Consider the following 19,384-nt stretch of genomic DNA (forward strand, 5'->3'; position numbering starts at 1 on the left):
AGTCGCACAGGAACAAAATGTTACCCAGTTGTACAGCCTCGCCCCAAAAAGAGGCCAGGGTGGAGAAGCTAGATCTTGGCCGGATTCACACCGTCTGTCTGGTCCGGCTGCTCGGCGTAAATCTGGAAGCTCTGGTCGGCGCCCCAATTTGCCATCTGCGCATAATTCTCGAATGTATTCTGTTGGCGAAAGGTTAGCTTCAGTTCACTTTCTGCTCAGATATAGCCCAGGTCAGCTTACCCAGTCAATATTAGCGGCAAAGTCGGCGGCGCCGCCATCCGCGGCCAGGCCATTGCCCACCGTCGTAAACATGCTCAGTGGCGACATCGGGCCGCCATTGGCGTTGAGCGGGTTCAATCCATCCATGGACATGTCCATGTTAACGGGCGGCAGGCCAAAGTCCATGCCGACAAACGGAACGGCGTTCAGCGACCCTGAGAAGTTGTTGTTCTCAGGGCTGAGGTCACCCAGACCCGCTGAGGAAAGAACAGACTGCGGATCAGATGGCAGCGAGTCCATGTCAAAGGTGAAGGGCGGCACGCCCATAGACACCGAGTCGTTGCGCGACTCGGGCGTGTTTTCGCTGCTGCTGACCGGCGTCTTGATCTTGTCCATCATGATTTCGAGAATCTTGGATGCCTTGAACGCTTCCATGGACGTGTCGGCGAGGCTCGACCAGATGGTGCCCGCCTGCTGAAGGGAACTGACCATGTTGGTACGCTTCTCGTTATCCCACACAAAAGATCCCTCGGCGTCCTGGCTGGCGTTCGTCTGCATGGCAATGTTGTCATAGTGCAGATCCAGGATGATCAGCATGGCGGGGAGAATAAACTCCTTGGTTGCGATCGACTTGACGTACCAGCTGACGGCACGCAGCTTACCGCCAGGCTGAGATTCACGATGTAAAGTGGAGAGATGGCCCATGGCTTCTACGGATGCCTCGATCGCGGCGCGGCGTGAATGAGCATATCGCGGGTTTTGTCTCGCCTTGACCATGTAGTGGCGGTGGAGTAGGCACATGATCTTTTGGTAAAGGACGTTGACGTTGAACCGGGCAACAATCAGAGTCACTGGATCGTTAGAGCCTTCCAAGGAAGTAAGCTTCAGGTGAGGTGGCAGATCCTGCATGACCTGTCTTAGCTTGGCGTCGAATCGTAGAATCTCATCGTAAGGCATTCCCTTGCCAAGGCGATTTGTCGCCTGCAGAATGTTACCGAGCTCGAAGCAGAGCTTTGCTTTCGCAATCATGTAAGAAATCGGAGTCGGCTCCGATAGTGGACGGGACGGCGGCAGTTCCTTAATGGTCTGGTGGAAATCATCGTCAAACAAATTGTTTGGCAGTTGCGCATCGCAGTCTCGCTCGTTAATCATGCTGGGCAGCGACACCTGATGCGAAAAGACAATGTCTGACATCCGAATGAGGGCCCATGTGCGCCGACGCATTTCTGCCTGGAACGGACTGAGAGAAGGAAACCATTTCGCGTCGCGGTGATAGCCCTGACGGATGGCAATGCGAGCAATCATGCCAACAATAAGCCACAAGCCTAGATCAGCGTCCCAGCGTGAGGAATATTCTCCGAGGACATACAACAGCAATGTCTCTACTGTGTGATCGACGGGCCTTGTGTAGTCTCCCTTGATGAGACATTGAACAGTGCGTAGGCGATATTCATCAGCAAACGCCATGCTCTTGTTCCTCCACTCAGGAGGCTCGTCACCGACCTTGTTGTAACTCAGCATTGCCAGCGAGAGAATGGAATATAAAAGACCGAGCCACATGATTGGCGTTTTATTGGGATCTTGCCAATGAGTCCGTAATTGCTGCAGGAACGTAGGTCCGTGGATGACGCTGACGGCGTTATCCATCGAGTTAAAATATCGACTGCAAAGGGCAAGGACGTGTGTCTTGGGTGGTAATGAAGTGCGCAGCTCGATTTCCGAAGCAGGCTGGGCACCCAGCAATAGAGTAGGGCCTTCACGGGCGGCGGCTGGCTTTGAGTTTTTGACGCGTTCGTAGCTGGTTTCGAGTTCCTTGCGATGAAACGTAAAGTAGTTTTTGACGTCTGATATATCGGCGAGAATCGAGTGCCAGTGCTCATGACCAATGTACATTGATTTGCCCTTGTCAGCATCGACCTTGAGCATGCCGAGGGAAGCAGTCAAGCCATCATCATCATCGCTTTCATCGTCACCACCGTTAGTCCCATCATCCTGCTCCATCAAGGCTGATGCATTGCTGTCGGTTGTCGTCTGTGATATTGACTGGCCCCGCGCTGCGGCGACGGCTGAGGCTGGATCGCTGCCACCTGTGTGCATGAGAGAGAGGACCAGGTTCTCCAAGCGGTCAATGCGATTCTGCATGTCGTCGGGGCTAAGGTCAGCCTGGCTGGCACCCTTCTTCTGCGAGGCGGGCGCGGCGTAGGTACATGATGATGTGTCATTCCCTTCACGCTTGGTACAATTACTGCAAGGATGTTTCCGATCGCATTTCCTGGATTGCGTTAGTGGCGTGGAGGATTGGCTGACGCGTTGGAGCTTACAATCTGTGACAGGTTAGCATGGCGCAAGATGAGAACCAGATGGAGGGGCAATACGCACTTGCGTGTTCTGCATGGATAGCAGCTGAGAGGGACTCGATTTCGTTTGCGGACAACTTTGTAGCTGTCTTCTGGCGAGCGAGCACCAGTGGAGGAGTTTGTCGAGGGCGGCGTGGGCGTCATTTTGGCGGTATCAAGTATGATGTACCTATTGGTAGGTGTGGACGGGGGCTCTGCGGCAGGCGGGGCCAGTCCGAATGAGTACGGCGACGTTTACACCCAAGGACTGAGTTGCCGAGGAGGGAGATGGCGAGGTCAAGTGATTGTCAGTGAATTGAGACGTGGCAGCAGGTGCTCAAAACGCATTGGAGTCTGCCCGTGGCGTGCTGGGCGGAAGGGTTGGCTTTAACAAGCTGCGAGGTGTATGCGACGGAAACGCCGATTAGGATCAGTGACGCCGTGTGCGGAGCTGGACAGACTATATATTGCCTGGGAAAGCCTGGAGACGATAAATCTAGCCCGCTGAGCAGTCGAGTGTTTGCGCAGCGCGATTTGCTGGACTGAGTCTGGCGCAGTCGTGCAGGAAAGGTTCGCGGCGATGTAGGTAGGTAGGCGCTAACTGTGGTTGGCTTGGGCCGAGTGGTGAGAGTAGGACAGACGAGTGCGGTGTCGGCCAGGAAATTATCGTAAAAACAGTCGACTCACAAATCGAAGTCGACGAAGACGAAGATTTGTTTGATAAAAAGGATAAGAAAAAATGCCCGTGGACAGGAAATGCAAAGACAAATTAAGGTAAAGCGTTGGACGTCAGCGCCAGTCGATGAAATGGCAGACTGATAGGTACCTGTAGTGGGGGGGGCAAAGACAGTGGTGCTGGCCAGTGGACGCAGTAGTGTGAGTTTAGTGGAGACTGAGAGTGCTCAAGCCTCAAGGCCACCACACCACAGAGGGTGGCAGGGCGCTGGTAGGTCCTGTTTGGCGCGGCAAGCACCAAAAACGTCAGCGAGGGGAGGGGGCCCGGGGGTCATGGCCTGGGGCTGGGGGCTTCACGCTAGACGGATGTCGGACGCACTCGCCCGCAAACTCCGGATGCAGAGCTGAGGCTGCGATCGGGCCAAACGACGCGCAGGGCAAATTATCAGGTCAAGAAAAAGCGAACAGGATGAGAGACAAGACAGAGGCCTGTGCAAAGCGAAGCAAATTAATTTACAGATTTTTTCTTGAACCACAAAATGTGCTGCATCGCAGACTCTGCCACATCAGCCTCCATCTGTACGTGCACTATTTACCACCTACCTCACTGTCTGGGGGTTTGTGCCGTCGCAAGGCTGCCACTGTACACGCATGCTGAATAGACTGGATACCAGACTTGATGCACATCGAGGTGAGTCACAGATGCAAGGGAAGGGATCCCTGCAAGGGTCTAGACGAAAAATTACCGACTCTCACGGCACGACGCCCCGACCCAGACGCAGAGCGGCCCCAGCAACAAGCCCGCTCATCGTGTCCAGCTGGTGGCCCAATAGCCGAGCCACCAGCACCAAAGAGAACTCTCACGAGTCTCATTTGTCAGCCAGCTTCTGGCGCATCTGCTGCGGATCCCCCTCTATTAAGCCTGGCACTCTGGTATGGCTGCTGGCTTGTTTGGTAGGGGCCTCTAGCGCCGAAATGACGGTGTCGTCCGCCTTATCAATCTGCCCCAGCGTAGGAAGACATGGAATGCCACTGGATCACGACTCCCACCGCATATTCAAGTTTTCCCGTAGGCTCTTTGCATATTTCAATTTTTTTCTTCGTCAGATCGTACCTAACCTGGAACGCAAAGTGACCTGCTCGGGGTATTCTAGTTATAAATAAATTAAGAATGGCAATCGAGCCTTTTTCCTGTGTCCATCCATGCTGATGCTGCTCATCTGGCGCACCGCCATAGATGTGATTTTTCTTCACAGGCGCGATTTTTGTGCGCTTGGAAAATGGTCAACCCCGTGTCTCGATGACGTCCTCTCCGACTGACGCTGCAGATATAACACAGCAAATATATCAGCCTTTCAACTTGTACTTCATGCTGCCGCAACATCCGCCGCTGCCGCCGTGTATGCCTTGAAGAACTCTCCGTTGCTCTCCATCTCCTCCTTGACCTGCACAGCTTGGGTTAGCTACAGGGACAACACAGTGTTGCGAGTATTAGACTTACAATATCCAAGCCCCCAACAAGCTCACCGTCCATCCACAATTGAGGGTAGGTCGGCCACTCGGCGTATTCCTTGAGGCCCTGGCGAACCTCGTCATCCGCCAGAATGTTGAAGAAACCGTACTTGACCGAGTTCTCGCGGAGGATGCCAACCAGCTGCCGCGAGAAGCCGCACTGGGGAGAGCTAGGCGTGCCCTTCATGAATAGCATGACGGGGGCAGCCTTGACAAGATCTTCCAACCGCTTGAACAGGTCCGCCTTCTTCGTCTCAGGGTCGGCCTCGGGCTGCTCGGCGGCGGCAGCGTCAGGTGCGGCCGTGCCGTTGGCTCCCATCGGCTCAGTGCTCTTTCCAGCGTGCGTCTCAATGGCGTTGCGCACCTTGACGGCATTGCTGCCGCTGACCGTCTCGAGGACCTCGCCACCGCGCACCAGCACGAGGAAGGGCACGGCAGTGACGTCGTACGCCTCGCTGATATCGCTCAGCTCCTCGGCGTTGATGGAGAACCATTGTGTGCTCGGCGGCGAAGCGACGGGATATTCGGAAGCGAGGGTAGAGAGGACCGTGGCCATTTGCGCGCAGGGAGCGGCCCAAGGCGCATGGAACGAGACGACGAGGAGGGTCGTCGGCGCCACGGAGCCGAGGACCTGCTCCCACTGAGCCATGCTCGTGACTTCGGTAATGGTCGACATGGTTTGCGAGAGGCTTTGTGAAGGTGTAACCGAGAGAAAGTCGACGCAGATTCGATCGCGTGCCAATGCCAAGAGACAGGAAAGAGTGCAAGACAAATTGTGATGCTTAAGAATGGCGAGTGGTTGCAAAAAATGGCGGGGCAGCGTTGGGAGCATCCGGCGTTCGGAGAGGGGCGACAGTGAAAAATGGCCATTTTGCGTCACTTGGGGGAGGGGTTGCGCTATGAGCAGCCTGTGCAGCGGCAGGAGCAAACAGCCAGTCCCTGCGCGGGCGCTGCTGGACGTGCTGTGGTATGCTGCAGAGACCGCCAGACACCTTGGCGGCCGGCCCAGACGCAGCGCTGCCGACAGAGCCTGAACCAAGCCACTGCACCATGACATAAGAGATACCTCCGTTGGCACCACTCAAGCATGCCAGCCCAGGTACCAGCCACAACGCCCCACCAGCTCGACGTGCCCAAATCGCAAACCAGCCATCCAGCCACTGACACCGCTGTCTCTTCAGCGGCCCTACCTAGGTCGGCCTTTTAGCGCTAGACTGCAGCCTGGAGTTTCCTTCGAGACGCCTGCAAACCTGCCGCCCACCCACTGCTACTACCAGTCAGTAGTAAGCACCAGCCGGCCACCCCGCTTCCGCTGCTGCGGCTCACTCGTCATGGGCAACGTACGTCAACGCTGCAGCAACTTGGCCAAGCTCAGGAGCTCCTCCATCCTCTCATTCTCTCGGCCCCAACCAACTTGCCTCTTGTCCCATTATCGTCTACCTGGGATTCACGACGATACGCACACACGGAAACGAGGCGCCTGTATTCTCGCTGTCCTCGTACTCCTTTTCTTCCTCCCGACCCCGCTATCCTTAGGCCCTGTCTATCCCGCCATTCCGCGCGCCAAAGCTTCTAGAGCTTCTGTGGAAACTCGTTTCGCAGGCTGCCTCATCACCAGCCCTGTAGGTACGTTTTGCCGTCTCCCGCCCTCTCGAATGAGAAAAAAAAAGCAATCTCAAGTGTGCGCGCATTGCGTACCGGAATTGCTCCTTTCAGCTACTAACCTTTGCTTCAGTACACGATGGCCTCCCTCAACCTCTCCATAAACGGCTCGTCCATCAAGAAAGAGTACAGCTCGGTAGTTGATGCTGCCGTGCCTAGCTCCGGCTCTCCCACCTTTGCCAAATGGGCCCTTTACGCTGTCCAAACACCCCTTGTCAGCGTTTTTGAATCGTCCGGAAGCAATGAAAGCGTGCTCAAGGTAGAGAGCACTGGCGGTAAGGACTCCCGACGGTCCGACGAACCGGGAACCAATCTGGCCACATGCTGACGAAGACTCCTGGCAGAGGGCGAACTCAGCGAACTTTTCGAAGACTTTAGCGAAGGCCGCGTTCAATTCGGCTTTGTCAAGGTCAAGGACCCCAACTCTGGTCTTCCTAAGCACGTTCTCATCGCCTGGTGTGGCGGCGGCGTGCCCGAGCGAACAAAAGGCTACTTCACCAGCCACCTCAATGCCGTCTCCAAGGTCCTCCACGGTTACCATGTGCAGGTTACCGCTCGATCCGACGACGATCTGGACCCCGACGCTCTTATGCGCAAGGTCTCCGATGCCTCTGGCTCCAAGTATGCTGGCGGTCCTGCCACCGACGCTGCCCGAGCCCCTCCCCCCATCAAGTCCAAGCCTGTCTTCTCGCCCTCCAACATGAGCGCTGGTCGCTCCCTGAACCCCCTTGTTGCTGCTCGCTCCCGCAAAGACGAAAATGTCGACGACGATGGCTGGGGTGCTGATGCGCCTCCCGTGACCCGAACCCAGGTGGAAAGGGTTGAGTCCGCCTACAAGCCTACCAAGGTCGATATGCCTGGCCTCTCTCGCCAGAGTGAGCCTTCTCGCTACACTTCCGCCGCCTCCCATCAGCAGGACAGGGATGTCATTGGTGGTGGCTACAGGCCTGTCGGTAAAGTTGACATTGCCGCTATCCGCGCCCAGGCCAAGGAGCAGCGCGACGATCGACCGACACCCGTCAAGGGCTCATACGAGCCTATTGGCAAGGTAGACATTGCTGCCATTCGTGCAAAGGCTCAGAAGCCCGCATCTGAACAGCCCGCGCCTGAGCAGCCCGCTGAGGATGACGCCCCGAAGCCTCTTGCTGACCGCGCTGCCGCATTCTCGCAGCCAGCCCAGTCTGAGAGGCTCACGTCATTGCCCAAGCCCAAGGTTGCCAACAAGTTCGGCGCTGGCGGTTTCGCAACCAAGGCTCCTACACCCGGTGCTCTGGGACTCCAAGGACCCGTTGCTAACGCATCCACTGCTCCCGTCACCACCACCAGCCGAACTTTCGCCAACGAAGGCGGCAAGACTCCCGCCCAGCTCTGGGCTGAGAAGAAGGCGCGCGAGAGTGGCGCCAGCGCCGGAGCGGCATCACCCTCATCCCCCCCACCGATCAATCAACAGCAGAGCGGAAACAACGAGTGGAAGTCCGGATACGCTGGCAAGTCTTGGGCAGCGGTACAGACTCCAGCATTCGGACGTGGTGGTGCTGAGACTGTCCGTGGAAACGACCAGGCCGTTCCCGAAGACGAACAGGCTCATGGCGACCAAGAGGACCCGGCTGGAGGTGTTTCGGCCCTGCGCGACCGCTTTAAGGGCGCTACACCCATGGGCGGAGCGCCACCTGTGCCTGGCGCCACCCCTGGACATAGAGATGAGGAAGAAGAGGAAGAACCTGCAGCGCCTCCCCCCCCCCCTGCGGGCTCTCGCCCATCTGGTGGATTTGCCCTGCCCGGCTTGCCTACTCGCCCACCACCTGTCGATGACGAGGAGGAGGAGGAGGAAGAGCCCGAGCGTGAGCAGTCGCCCATCCGCGTCGCGCAGCCCGTCGCCCGCGAGGCCGAATCAGTTCGCGCTCCTGCGCCACCACCCGCGCCGGTCCCCGTGCCACGCGAGCCTACGCCTGAACCGGAGCCTGAACCGGAGCCCGAGCCGGAGCCCGAGCCGGAACCGGAGCCTGCGCCCGCCCCTGTTGCTCACCAAGCTGCCCCTCCCCCTCCTGCGCCTGCGGCCGGTGGCGCCTCCCAGCGTGCTGTCATTCTCTACGACTACGACAAGGATGAGGACAACGAGATCAACCTGGTCGAGGGTGAGACTGTCACAGACATTGACCAGGTCGACCCCGACTGGTGGATAGGCACCAACGTGCACGGCGAGAACGGCCTGTTCCCCAGCAGCTACGTCGAGCTCATCAAAGACGACGGCGCTGGTGCTGGAGCTGGCGCCGCCGCTCCGCCACCACCGGCTGCTCCCGGTCCTGCTGCTGCCTCCGCGCACACGGCGGCTCCTGTAGCCCCGGCGCCGGCTGCCGCCTCATCCGGACACACTGCCACGGCTCTGTACGATTATGAAGCCGCCGAAGACAATGGTATGCACCCTTTCCCCATCTTTTTAAAATACTGCGACAAGAATTGATTACTGACAATGTTCATTCAACAGAGCTTTCCTTCCCCGAGGATGCGCAAGTAACAAATCTCGAGTTCCCCGACGACGATTGGTGGTTTGGCCACTACAAGGGTGACTCGGGCCTCTTCCCCGCCAACTATGTCCAGTTGAACCAGTAGAGCCGTCGTGCAGCACGTCATGGTAGATGATGATGGGGGAAGCAAGAAAGAAGGGCCCAATTCCTTCCACCACTGCGTTTTTTTCGTCATATCGTCATGTTCATATTTGACGGAACGAAAACAGAAAAAAAGAACAAAAAGGAGAAGAGGTGAATTAAGAAAAGATGCGGAAACGGAAGCGTGAACAAAGCTGCGTGGATTTTCTTCTTTGTTTTCGTTTCTTCTTCTTCTCTTTTGCAACGGTGTACCTAGTTCATCTTGTTTCGTATCATGTCACATTTCCAGTTATCCTGGTTCTACTCCTTTCTGTGAATGCTTTTAATGATGCAATATCAAAACATGCTATGCTAGATACTACTAGAGATCAACCGGGTTCCGTCCGCCGGCTTTCCATGATCGGGGACAATTGTGGAACATGATCGTAACGGCTTGTTGCCCATGTCGGTCATGACATCGCGAGATATCCTATTTTAAGCTTAATTTCGGGCACTGTTCGCATTTATCATATGTCATACAGCATCTGCTTCTTTACTGCGCCTGATTGAAGGCGCAAGAGTATATATCACTGGAATATGGACGAGTTTGGCAAGTTGTGACCATGAATTCAAAATCAAGAGCTGTATCAAAAGCTGCGCACGGAAAACCATTGTTTGACCCTCAGAACTAACCAAATTGACATGGACAAGACTGCTTGAAAAAAAGCCAAAAAAAAAGATGGTGTAGCGACGCAATGAAAACGTTGAGGGATCGAATAGACGTGATAGATAGAACTCGGCGCCGAAAGACACGACTGAGAGGGCCAAAATAGCAAAAACGTCCGGTTGAGGGGAATGTATGTCGCTGGAAAACGTTCCAACAGGACAGATATAAGCGCTTCCCGAGTTTGTCGTCGTATGGTGTATTTACATGATAAGCTGCTACTTGCAGATCATCGCTTTGTTATATTCAATGGACGCATCAGGAAAGCGGCTCATCGTAGGGAAGCGGTGGCAATTAATCGTCCCTCATGTCCTTTCTTTTCAGGAAGTTGGCATCGTCGTTTAGCAGAGACACTCGCAGCACTCAAGACTAGAGGCACAATTCGTGTTAGTAGCTGGGGGGCACGGGAGACAGAAGACGCCACTTACCAGCACTCGCAAGACTCCTCAACAACACAGCAACAGCAGAGAGCAGCAAGACAGGCCATCAGGCAGTTCTGGCCGCCTCCACGGTTGCCCTTGCCACGGTTGTCATCGGGAGGAGTCTGCTGGTACTGCATATTCGGGGGCGGCTGCTGGTACTGGCCTGGAGGAGCACCGTACTGCGGCTGCTGGTTCGGGTAGCCCTGCTGGTATCCCTGGTGTTGACCATAGCTCTGGAGAATAAGCATGTTAGCGAGTTTAGTTCAATGACGGAAGCGTAATTTTGTGTATCCAGTATCGTTATGCCATCCGCGTTATCACAACTATTAGCTCTCGTTTGCATGAGCCGCTCCGATGCTGCATCCAATCCAGCACGTATCATACTGATATGACTGTAAGATCCATCAATGCCAGGGCCCCAGTAACAGATAGCGGCAGTAGACCGTCTCGGATCATCAACTGAGTCGTGCGATAGTTGCGCGGAGCGGTCTGGCATGGCGGTTGCGGACTTCGGGGTGTTTCCTTTTTTTGGTGGTGTTGAGCGAGCGCAACTTACTTGCTGAGGGGCCTGGGGATACTGGCCGCCCTGGTTGTTGTAGTAATCCTGGTTAGACATTTTGAAGAGAGATAGAGTCGGATGGATGTGAAAGAGACAAGCGACAGCGCGATTATTAGATGGTTGAAGAATGGAAAAGAGGTGAGAGTGGGAAAAGAAAAAGGGAAGGGAGTGTGTGAGTAGATGGACAGGGGAGAGGTGGACAGAGGTACAAGTAATCTGGGCTCTTTGCTAGACCGGGCGCGGTTCGGAAAAGCGGCAGCTCGGTAGACTTTCTGGAAAGGGCATGGCCCGCTGAGCAGCTCATTAGCTCATTAGCGGGAGAGCTACAGCGGTTTTGGCACAGGAAATCGGCGAGCAAAAGAGGCCAGCTGGGGGTTGTTCGAGGCACTGTCTGGCAGTGGCACACACTACTCAAGACACCTTTGAAGCGCTGAACAGGGGCTGGCTGGGCTTGGGTGGAGCGGGTTTTCAGTGGGTTTTGGTTGTGTGTTCCCTTGTGGGGACCCCTTTTTGTTAGCGGTAAATCCAGGGTTCAAAGACGGGGAGCAGTCCACTGACGGCCAACCAGCCCAGTGCAACCACTCAGTGCTGTTTCACTGCTGCACGCGCTGGGGAGTCGGGACTCGGGGGGGGGGGGGGTTGCTGCTCCCTTGCCCCCTCCAACCAGGCACAGACAGGTGGCTCGGCCGCAGAAGTTCAGTGGGCAGGCGAGGCTGTGCTGCAGTGGCGTAGCAGGCGCTCCCTCATCGCTGCAGGCTCGCTGTTCCATTATCGTTGGCCCTCCTTTCAATGACCGTCATCGGGCTTGCGACACGAGTAGGCAATCTTCCAAGTACAAACTGACTAGCTAGCACAGGGACACGAGAGAGCACTCAAAGGTCTCCGCCCAAACTCTGTTTGCGCTGTGGCTGAAGTTCGTGGTGGACTGTAGCCAGCCCTCCAAGACGCGTATATTGTTGCGTTGTCAGATTGCCACTAGCAAAGCATGCCGCCACGGGAAACAAAGGCGACACAACTGGACCTCAAATCGAATGGCACGAACCCAGAGGCCGGCGTGGTGGTGAGCCCTGCCCCTCGTCCATGCGGTGTCGCTGCACAGTTACGTACTCGTCGGTACTCGCGAGCTTCCTTTCACATCAGCCTGTCAACCTGATTTGCCCGACCGCTGGCGCAGAGCTCCTCTATCCAGCCTAGTGGCGATGCTGGCGGGAAGCCATGTCTCCAGCGGCCGGCCCACGGGACTCGGCTTGGCCGCCATCGGCCTACAACGCCTTGACGAGACATCTACCTCAAACCGCTGCTCTCGCGGAACGTCCCTGCGGAGACTGTCAGCATTGTTGTACCAGTAACGCTGGGCCCTTGTCAGCCCTTCACTGCTCGATTGGGTCTCTTTTATGCCTCCAAAGGGTGGCTTCAAGGCTTGTAAGGATACTGGTAGATGCGCGCCAGCCACACAATGCCTACGTAGGCAGGGACCACACAAGATGGAGACAGAGTCGCCGCCGGATCGTCATGACGCCGACCTAGGTAAGTTTTTTTCATGTATTATTAGCACATGAAATATGTGTACAGACCTGCTACCTATCCGTAGCTTCTGATTATTTCCTCCCTGCTACGGCTGGATGGCGAATACGGCGTGCTGGAAATTACCGCAGCAGACTGTCAGCAGCTGATTAGTACTCAGCGCAGCCACCTACCCTACCTCTCTAATTGCTGAGTACTGGGAGTACTCAGTAGGATGCCCAAGCTGTTTGCCAATTGGCAATTGGCCTACGAAACAACAGCGCCTTTTCTACGAAACCCATGGAACGGCAAGTGGGGATCTACCAAGCCCCCAGGCAAGGGAACAACTATCAAAATTTAGTGGCGCACTTCACCACTCCTAGACCGAGGGCTTTTGTAAGGAGCTCATTCTTTCCCATTCGTCTGGTCTCGTCTCCAATTCCTGTCGTCATCCATCATCACTCCAAACACAATGGACAGGTAAAGGGACAGTCGATATGGAGCAACACACCTCATTGTCCTTCTGTAACAGAGCTGCTACATCAGCTTTGAAACACAAGAACAAAAAGTAAAGCGCTAAATGAAGCAAAAGCAGACGGCGCAAGCCTAGTCAGCGTGCCGAAATTCCGAGAATGGAGGCGGTGCACGCCGCTGCTGGGAGGCTGTACCAGCGCAGCGCCGCACGCGCCCCAACATTTTTCAACGGCGGCCACCCGGAAGCCAGGGCCTTGACTCTTAATTGCGACTCTATGTTGATGGTTACTTTTAAATCCAATATTGAATAGTGGGTATCGGGCTCCGGGAGATTAACAGAAGCATCATAACCGGAGAGCGCCACCCCGGACACTGAAAGGAGCGGGAAGCTAAGTGTGTGGCATGTTCCACCAGAAACATGCTACTGTAATCATCCGTCTGGAGCATTGCTGGTATAAAAAGAGCTGTATCAGAGCGTTGTCGACAGTTTATGCTGACAGCACTGACTTGTCAAAGGTGTAGCAAGGAAAGACGTCAGCTGCTGTTAGCTGTTGGCAAAAGAAGGAAATTGAAGAAGAAAAACAATAAGTAACAAACATGAAGCTACAAAGGCAGTGCAGTGCACAATAACGAGCACTGCCCCAGGCAAACAAATTGGGGCTACTCCGCACAAAGCCGCGGTATCTTGTGAATCAACCTACTTCCCCGTTGTCCCAGAAAGAAGAGAACCATCGTAGTATCCCTATGCTCAGCTCCCTCCCGACGCTGGCAGTCTCAAACTCACCGCCAAGTCTTTTTCGTCTTTCTTCTTCCCTCCTCCCGCCCTCGGGTCTACCCGCTGCCCAGTCGTGTCATTGCTTGTAATTAATCACGCGGGTTTACGGGGGGGGACTAGGGGCAACATCCCCAGTTTATGTTCTGGGCGTCTTTCTTGGCATACGGCCGAAAGAAAAGAGACACAGACATACCCAGTAGACACAAAAAAACGCTGCCAGACAAAGATACGTAGGGATCTTTCGGTTGGGCAACGTTGCAGGTGAAACTCGGCCCGCCTAGCCTCGAGGCAGTGCTCGGCGCTTACCAGTATACAATCATGTGTATCTCCAGCCTTCCGGCTACGAATCCTCTAATTTCTCTTTGTTTTAGCCTTACAGACTGGCATTCTCCAGCACCTTGACCAACGCTGTTGCATCGGGCGGGTGGCCCAGTCCTTCCTCGAGCAGCCTCAGCAGGTCTGGGTGCTCCGCTCCGGGCTCCAGGATGGTGCGACGGTAACGCTCCCAGGCGTCGACGTTCGCGGGGTCTGCCGCAAAGAGGCTCTGGAACAAGTCTTGCGCAAATGATGAGCAGCTGTTGTTTTCCACGTGCCGTCAGTCAGCAATTTTGCAAGTTGATTGTTTTTCTGGGAGCAGCGGCTGCATGTTTGCGTCCTTACTAGAGATATGAATAGTACGCCATGTTGTAGCCTCCAAGCAAATGGGTAAAGCCAACCAGCTCGGACCCAGTGTCCCGGGCTTCAGTAAAATCAAACCCTTCGATTCTTTCTCGTATATTGTACCACAGCTCTCGCACATCCAAAGCATCGACTTCTTCCGCGCTGCAGGGGCTGTGTATAGCGAGATCGAACAGCGAGATGCTCCTAAACAAATGGGGGGCGTGTAAGCTGCAGCCCTACCATCCTCGGGCCGGGCACTTGGAAACTCACAACTGATATAAATGATACAGCCCGCGGCCTGAGTACCGGTGCTTTACCAGAGCATCGGCAATCTCATCGGGGAGCTGCTTCGGTGGCTGCTCCGCATGAGGGTGCGCGCGTTGCCACTTGTCGCGGTACTCTGGTCGTAGATGGCTGTAGTGCGTACTCATCGACTTGAGCACCTCGGGTATCCAGCACCAGTTCTCCAGCACCAGGCTCGGCATCTCCACAAAGTCGGGCGGGAGACTGGTCCCGTGAAATTTCGCATACTTGGTCCTGGACACCAAGCTATGGATGGCGTGGCCAAGCTCTATACGCCCCCTGGTGATTAGATGTGCAACCAAAACTCACAAGAGTTCTCCAGACGTACCGTGAAAGATGGTAATGAGTTGATTATGATTTAACAAAACAAGGTGCTCATCGTCAGCCGTTGGAAAAGAGCTCATCACGATTGTTGAAGGGTATTTTCTGCCCCCATTCGACTTTTCGTATCCCTGTTGACTTTGGTCAGCAGGTCTGCGTCAAGACGGATACTCAAATAAAAAGCTACTCTCACGAATTCCATTGTCACATTGTGTGCGCCGCGAAATTTATTTTCCCTCCAAAGCAGGTCGAAATAAATGTAGCCAACAAACTCGGGCTCGCTCTGCCTCGTATCCCAGACAGCAAATACAGTCACTGTATCGTGCCATATTTTTCCATTCTTTGCCTCAGACTCTGGGATTCTATTGAACCGTAGACCAAGCGCGGCCTGAAAGACTTGCAGCATCACTGGAGTCACAAACTCCAGGGGAAAGTACTCTGACACGGCAGACTCGTCGACTTGGTGACGTCTGCTGATACGACGCCGGTAGTACTTCTCGTCCCATGGCGGGAATCCGTTCTGCAAAATCGCATCTCGGCTGCGGCCCAGCTGATGTAGGTCTTCGAACCTCGCCTCCTGTAACTGTTCCAGCTCGCGCCGCCCTCGCTTCACCAAGCCGCTCGTCAAGCTATCCAGAAGCTCCTGCACCTGAGCCGGTCCCTTTAGCAGCCGTGTCTCCATGCGACGCTCGGCATGGTTTTTGTACCCCAGCCTCTGCGCTAGGTTCTGGCGTCTCTTTACAATCTCTTGCAAAAGTGGAAGGTTGTGTTGCAACTTCTTCTGGTCCACGAGATACATTTTTTTGCGCACGTCTGGGTTATCAGAGAATGTTAAGATGGCAGTTGTCCCGCCGTTGGAGAACGAAACAAACGTCATTCCCTCATTTGGTGGAGTATCGTCGGGATTCTTCTGTTTCTTGATTCGATTCAGCTCCTCAGCTGGCAGATCTTGCAGGTCTTGGTCTGCGAGCCATATACCTCCACTCTCCTGCGCTATGTTGCGCTTCGCCTTGGCGAGAAGATTCTCGAGCTCAAGAGATTCTTTCGCAAACGCGTCCTTTTCGTCTTTGGTGATGGCACCGCAGCCGGCAAGTTTGTACTCCAGCAGAGTCTTGTCGAGCAGCAGCTTGGACGCAGTATCGAGATTCTCATCATTGTCTCGCGCCGCTTGCAGAAGCTCATACATTTCGTCGCTCGAATTCCAGGACGCCTCCGACTTGATGAGCAATGGCCGCGCCTTGGCGAACGCATCCTGGGTAGCCATATAACTCCTATGTCACCATTGGTTTCGTGCTCGATATCCGCAAGAGGACGCAGAACCGTATTAAAAGTGGCGTTTTCCTTGGTCACATTACGCAATATGGAATTCCGTGCTGCCTTTAATTGGGCAATGATCCTTTGGCGGGCGGGGACAATCTCATTCGCGGGGAAGATGCGAGGGAGAGGCTGCGGGCGTACCGCTGCGATTGCTGATTCGTCGCACCTCATTGCGGCCGTTCTCTTCCCACTGATCTTTTTATTTCTCACCTGATTTGTTCAGATCTATTTCTTTGACAAAGGGCGGGAGCCTCGTCTTATAAGTCGTCTACTGTGCGAGTATGTAATGCAGGTGTGGCCAGCACTGTGCGACCAACCAACCATTGCAGAACGAGGCATTATTTAGAGTAGCCACTTGGTCACCTGGTAATTCGATTTCGTTCCCTATACCCATACTCGTTTAGAGTCATAGTTTTGAGACCATCTTGGCGAAGAATGTTGCATGCAAGCTGCATTACTCCTCTTCCTCTAAGAATTGGTGTGCTGAGTTTCTATGTCATGGTATGGGTGGTGGGCGGTCCTGGACGAGGCATCAGTTGTCAGGCCGGGAAGGGAAGATGGCAGGCGCATAAATGTCGCCGCTTGTGAGGACGGCGAGTACAAAGAGGCTACCTTGGGGCCGCCCCGGGGATCGGCTATCTTCTGGGAGAACATGTATTCGAACGGCATGCCGTACCGGGGTTCGCCACGCGCCACTACCTGTGAAACGGGGACGACGATAGGACTAAATATTTGGTCTTGAGATATTGACTGGAGACCCAGCACCGCAACTTGACGATATTGTGTCCTTGTGGCTTTTTGTAACAGATTAAAAACTTCTACATTCATTCTACTGCTCGTTACATGATTCATAACTAAGCCGTCAATGACTTCCCAGCTTTTGTGTATTCCTGACCTCCCACTTGCCGTCAAAAATCAAGTGCTGAATTCCTTTCATAATTCATATGTGCTTTTTTGTTCACTCCACCCTCCCCTCTCTACTCGTCATTCTCCTCACCCTCCTCTTCCTCCTCCTCTTCCTCCTCATCCTCGTCCAGGCTGCCGGCGGGGACGCTGTACAGACGGAGGATCGACTTGTTGGGGTCCTTGAGCAGAACGAACTTGCCGTCGCCGCCCTCGTGCTTCAGGCACATGTCGGCAATGGTGCGGACGATGCCCCAGCCGTTGGAAAGGGACAGGTTCATCTGGGCGGCAAAGTCGCGGGGCTTCCAGCCAATGACGCCGAGAATTACGTGCTTGTCATTGGAGCGGGGGTTGACACGGGAGACGAAACTGGATATTGATGTTAGCAATTATTAAGAAAAAAAAAAGAGAAAAGAGGCCAAAACATACCCAATCTTCATAATGTCAGACTTGGAGAGGATGCTCTGCACCGTCCAGCGAGCAAGCTTGCAAGAGTTGTTCTTCATCTCAGTCGCGACAACGGCACCACGCTGCGAGACGAGCTTGGCACGCCAGTCGAGAGCGCCACCACTGCCCGGGGCCTTGCTGTCAAACTCGTTGAGCGCGCGGATGGTCATGTGCTGGTCCTCGCCGTTGATGGAGTTCTTCTGAACGGCATCCACCTCGGTACGGACGATGAGGTACACAGGCTCCTCGTCGTTGGTGGAGAGATCGAAGCGGCGGTACTTGTACGCGCGCGAGGCCGGGGGGTCCGAGTCCTCGGATGCGTTGTAGAAGGGGTTGGCGTTGGCCATGTCGACCTTGGCCGTCTCGCTCTCGGTGACGACCTGGTTGACAAAGTTGTGGTTGATGTAGGTGGCCTCCTCGGCGAGGGCGGGCGGCTGGTTGATGACATCGCGGCCGCCGTCAGCGGCGTCAAAGGGCGGCTCAATGGCGTTTTCGTTGACAGTGACCATGTCGAGCGAGGCGTTGTCGCGCTTATCGAGATAGATCTTGTTGCCCTGGCGGGTAATGACAATGTCCCAGGGGTAGATGGAGCGCGTCGAGCACATGAGCATCGATAGGATGGTGTCAGTGGCGAAGATTCTAGCCTCGCCCTTGTCGGCGAGCTCCTGGATGATAGGGTCCGACGAGGTCGTGACGTTGTAGGCGGCGCGGTCGAGCGCCGTGAGCTTCTTCTCGGTGCCCTTGACAGGCTGCTTGTCGTACGAGCGGTCGTAGTAGTAGAGGAAGCCGTAGTCCTCGAGGTCCTCGCCCTCGTCGGTCTCGAGGTTCAGCTTGCCCAGGCGGTTGTAGTCAATCTCCTCGAGGAGACCCCAGTCGCCCTTGATGTTGATGCTAGCATCGCGGTTGCGCTGAGGCTTGTCGTAGTCGCGCCAGCCGAAGCGACGGCCAGCACCACCACGATTACCACCGCGTCCACCACGGTCGTAACCACCGTATCCCCCGCGGCCACCAGCCTGGCGACCGCCAGGACCGCCGCCACGTCCACCGCGGGTATCGCCTCGGGCACCACCACGGGCACCGCGACCACGGGTGAAGACGGCGCCGCGGCCGTATCTCGACTTGGTAGAGTCGCGGGCGTTGCTGACGACGGAAAAGGTCGACTCGTCCTCGGCGGGAGGGGCGTTGAAGGTGACGGCGGCGTTGGATCCGTAGACTTGCTGGTCTGAAGCGGGGAGAGAAGTGTTTGTTAGCATGCTGGATTTCGCACTACGTGGTCGCATCTGGGATATTCCACCAACCTCTGTAGGTGCGGTTGTACTGATTGCGTCCGCCACGATCACGGTCCTTGCCCTCGGTGGTCCAGTCGGCCATGCGGCCGAGCTTGTCGCCCTTGGAGAAGGGCGCATAGGGCACGCCGTCGAGGGTCGTCTCGGTGGTGATGGAGGGGCCCCAGCCATCGCCGGAGGGGCAGCTGCCGCAGATTTTCGCGTAGTCGAGTGAGCCAGCCATGATGTATAGCTCTTCCTGTGTCGGTAGGCTATCGTCAGAGCTGCGTGGAACGAAAGAGGTCGTGGTCTTTCTTTCTGCAATTCGCTTGTCCCACACTTTGAATTTGAAGTTGAGTCGAATTTGTGGTGGGGTGTGGGGCATAAAACTTGGAATACGGCCTCGTCACTGGCTGCCTGCTGCGCCCCCCACCAACAGACGCTGTCAACGACAAACGAGCGCGTGCAGGTGCAATAAATAGATTCAGAGGATTGACGATCTTGTTCGTGGAATCAGGAGTAATTTTCATATTTCGGCAAACTTTCATTGTCGCAAGTTTGCATGGGGTGGGTAGCTGGTCTCGTTCCGCTGATTGTCACTGGCCCTAATTACAGATGAAAAGCGAAAAACTCGACCACTCCGAAATGAATTTCAGACAAACGTTAAATAAAAGAGACAAATCTAATTAAACAAGGAATGGTATCGTTTCTCATACAGCTTC

General features: G+C 55.1%; 6 protein-coding genes across 7 annotated transcripts; 1 reads left to right on the forward strand and 5 right to left on the reverse strand.

Annotated features, from left to right (window-relative positions):
• Window positions 1-68: 68 nt before the first annotated feature.
• Window positions 69-2,720, reverse strand: LMH87_011618 (uncharacterized protein; the record flags this gene model as incomplete). 2 transcript variants are annotated; one of them, XM_056200789.1, is made up of 5 exons in its annotated part: window positions 69-179; window positions 241-2,355; window positions 2,427-2,491; window positions 2,599-2,622; window positions 2,684-2,720. In XM_056200789.1, 5 exons carry the CDS (start codon window positions 2,718-2,720, stop codon window positions 69-71), a joined length of 2,352 nt encoding a protein of 783 aa, XP_056052603.1. The 2 variants fall into 2 exon arrangements, with proteins under 2 accessions (XP_056052603.1, XP_056052604.1); XM_056200788.1 differs by lacking the exons at window positions 69-179; window positions 241-2,355 and having other exon boundaries at window positions 2,462-2,491; window positions 2,541-2,720.
• A 1,877-nt stretch (window positions 2,721-4,597) lies between these two features.
• On the reverse strand, window positions 4,598-5,799 carry LMH87_011619 (uncharacterized protein; the record flags this gene model as incomplete). The annotated part of the gene is made up of 3 exons (XM_056200791.1): window positions 4,598-4,675; window positions 4,732-5,431; window positions 5,792-5,799. 3 exons carry the CDS (start codon window positions 5,797-5,799, stop codon window positions 4,598-4,600), a joined length of 786 nt encoding a protein of 261 aa, XP_056052605.1.
• Window positions 5,800-6,483: 684 nt separating this feature from the next.
• LMH87_011620 (uncharacterized protein) lies at window positions 6,484-9,014 on the forward strand (the record flags this gene model as incomplete). The annotated part of the gene is made up of 3 exons (XM_056200792.1): window positions 6,484-6,679; window positions 6,749-8,818; window positions 8,890-9,014. The coding sequence occupies 3 exons, from the start codon at window positions 6,484-6,486 to the stop codon at window positions 9,012-9,014; spliced, it is 2,391 nt and encodes a 796-aa protein (XP_056052606.1).
• Window positions 9,015-10,054: 1,040 nt separating this feature from the next.
• Window positions 10,055-10,751, reverse strand: LMH87_011621 (uncharacterized protein; the record flags this gene model as incomplete). The annotated part of the gene is made up of 3 exons (XM_056200793.1): window positions 10,055-10,082; window positions 10,142-10,368; window positions 10,692-10,751. The coding sequence occupies 3 exons, from the start codon at window positions 10,749-10,751 to the stop codon at window positions 10,055-10,057; spliced, it is 315 nt and encodes a 104-aa protein (XP_056052607.1).
• Window positions 10,752-13,819: 3,068 nt separating this feature from the next.
• LMH87_011622 (uncharacterized protein) lies at window positions 13,820-15,994 on the reverse strand (the record flags this gene model as incomplete). Its single annotated transcript, XM_056200794.1, has 5 exons — window positions 13,820-14,021; window positions 14,107-14,310; window positions 14,377-14,677; window positions 14,738-14,861; window positions 14,924-15,994. 5 exons carry the CDS (start codon window positions 15,992-15,994, stop codon window positions 13,820-13,822), a joined length of 1,902 nt encoding a protein of 633 aa, XP_056052608.1.
• Window positions 15,995-17,024: 1,030 nt separating this feature from the next.
• Window positions 17,025-19,047, reverse strand: LMH87_011623 (uncharacterized protein; the record flags this gene model as incomplete). Its single annotated transcript, XM_056200795.1, has 3 exons — window positions 17,025-17,319; window positions 17,380-18,619; window positions 18,696-19,047. The coding sequence occupies 3 exons, from the start codon at window positions 19,045-19,047 to the stop codon at window positions 17,025-17,027; spliced, it is 1,887 nt and encodes a 628-aa protein (XP_056052609.1).
• Window positions 19,048-19,384: the final 337 nt, after the last annotated feature.

The sequence above is a fragment of the Akanthomyces muscarius genome, chromosome 4 (assembly GCF_028009165.1).
Source record: "Akanthomyces muscarius strain Ve6 chromosome 4, whole genome shotgun sequence".
In the NCBI taxonomy this organism is placed as follows: Eukaryota; Fungi; Ascomycota; class Sordariomycetes; order Hypocreales; family Cordycipitaceae; genus Akanthomyces; species Akanthomyces muscarius.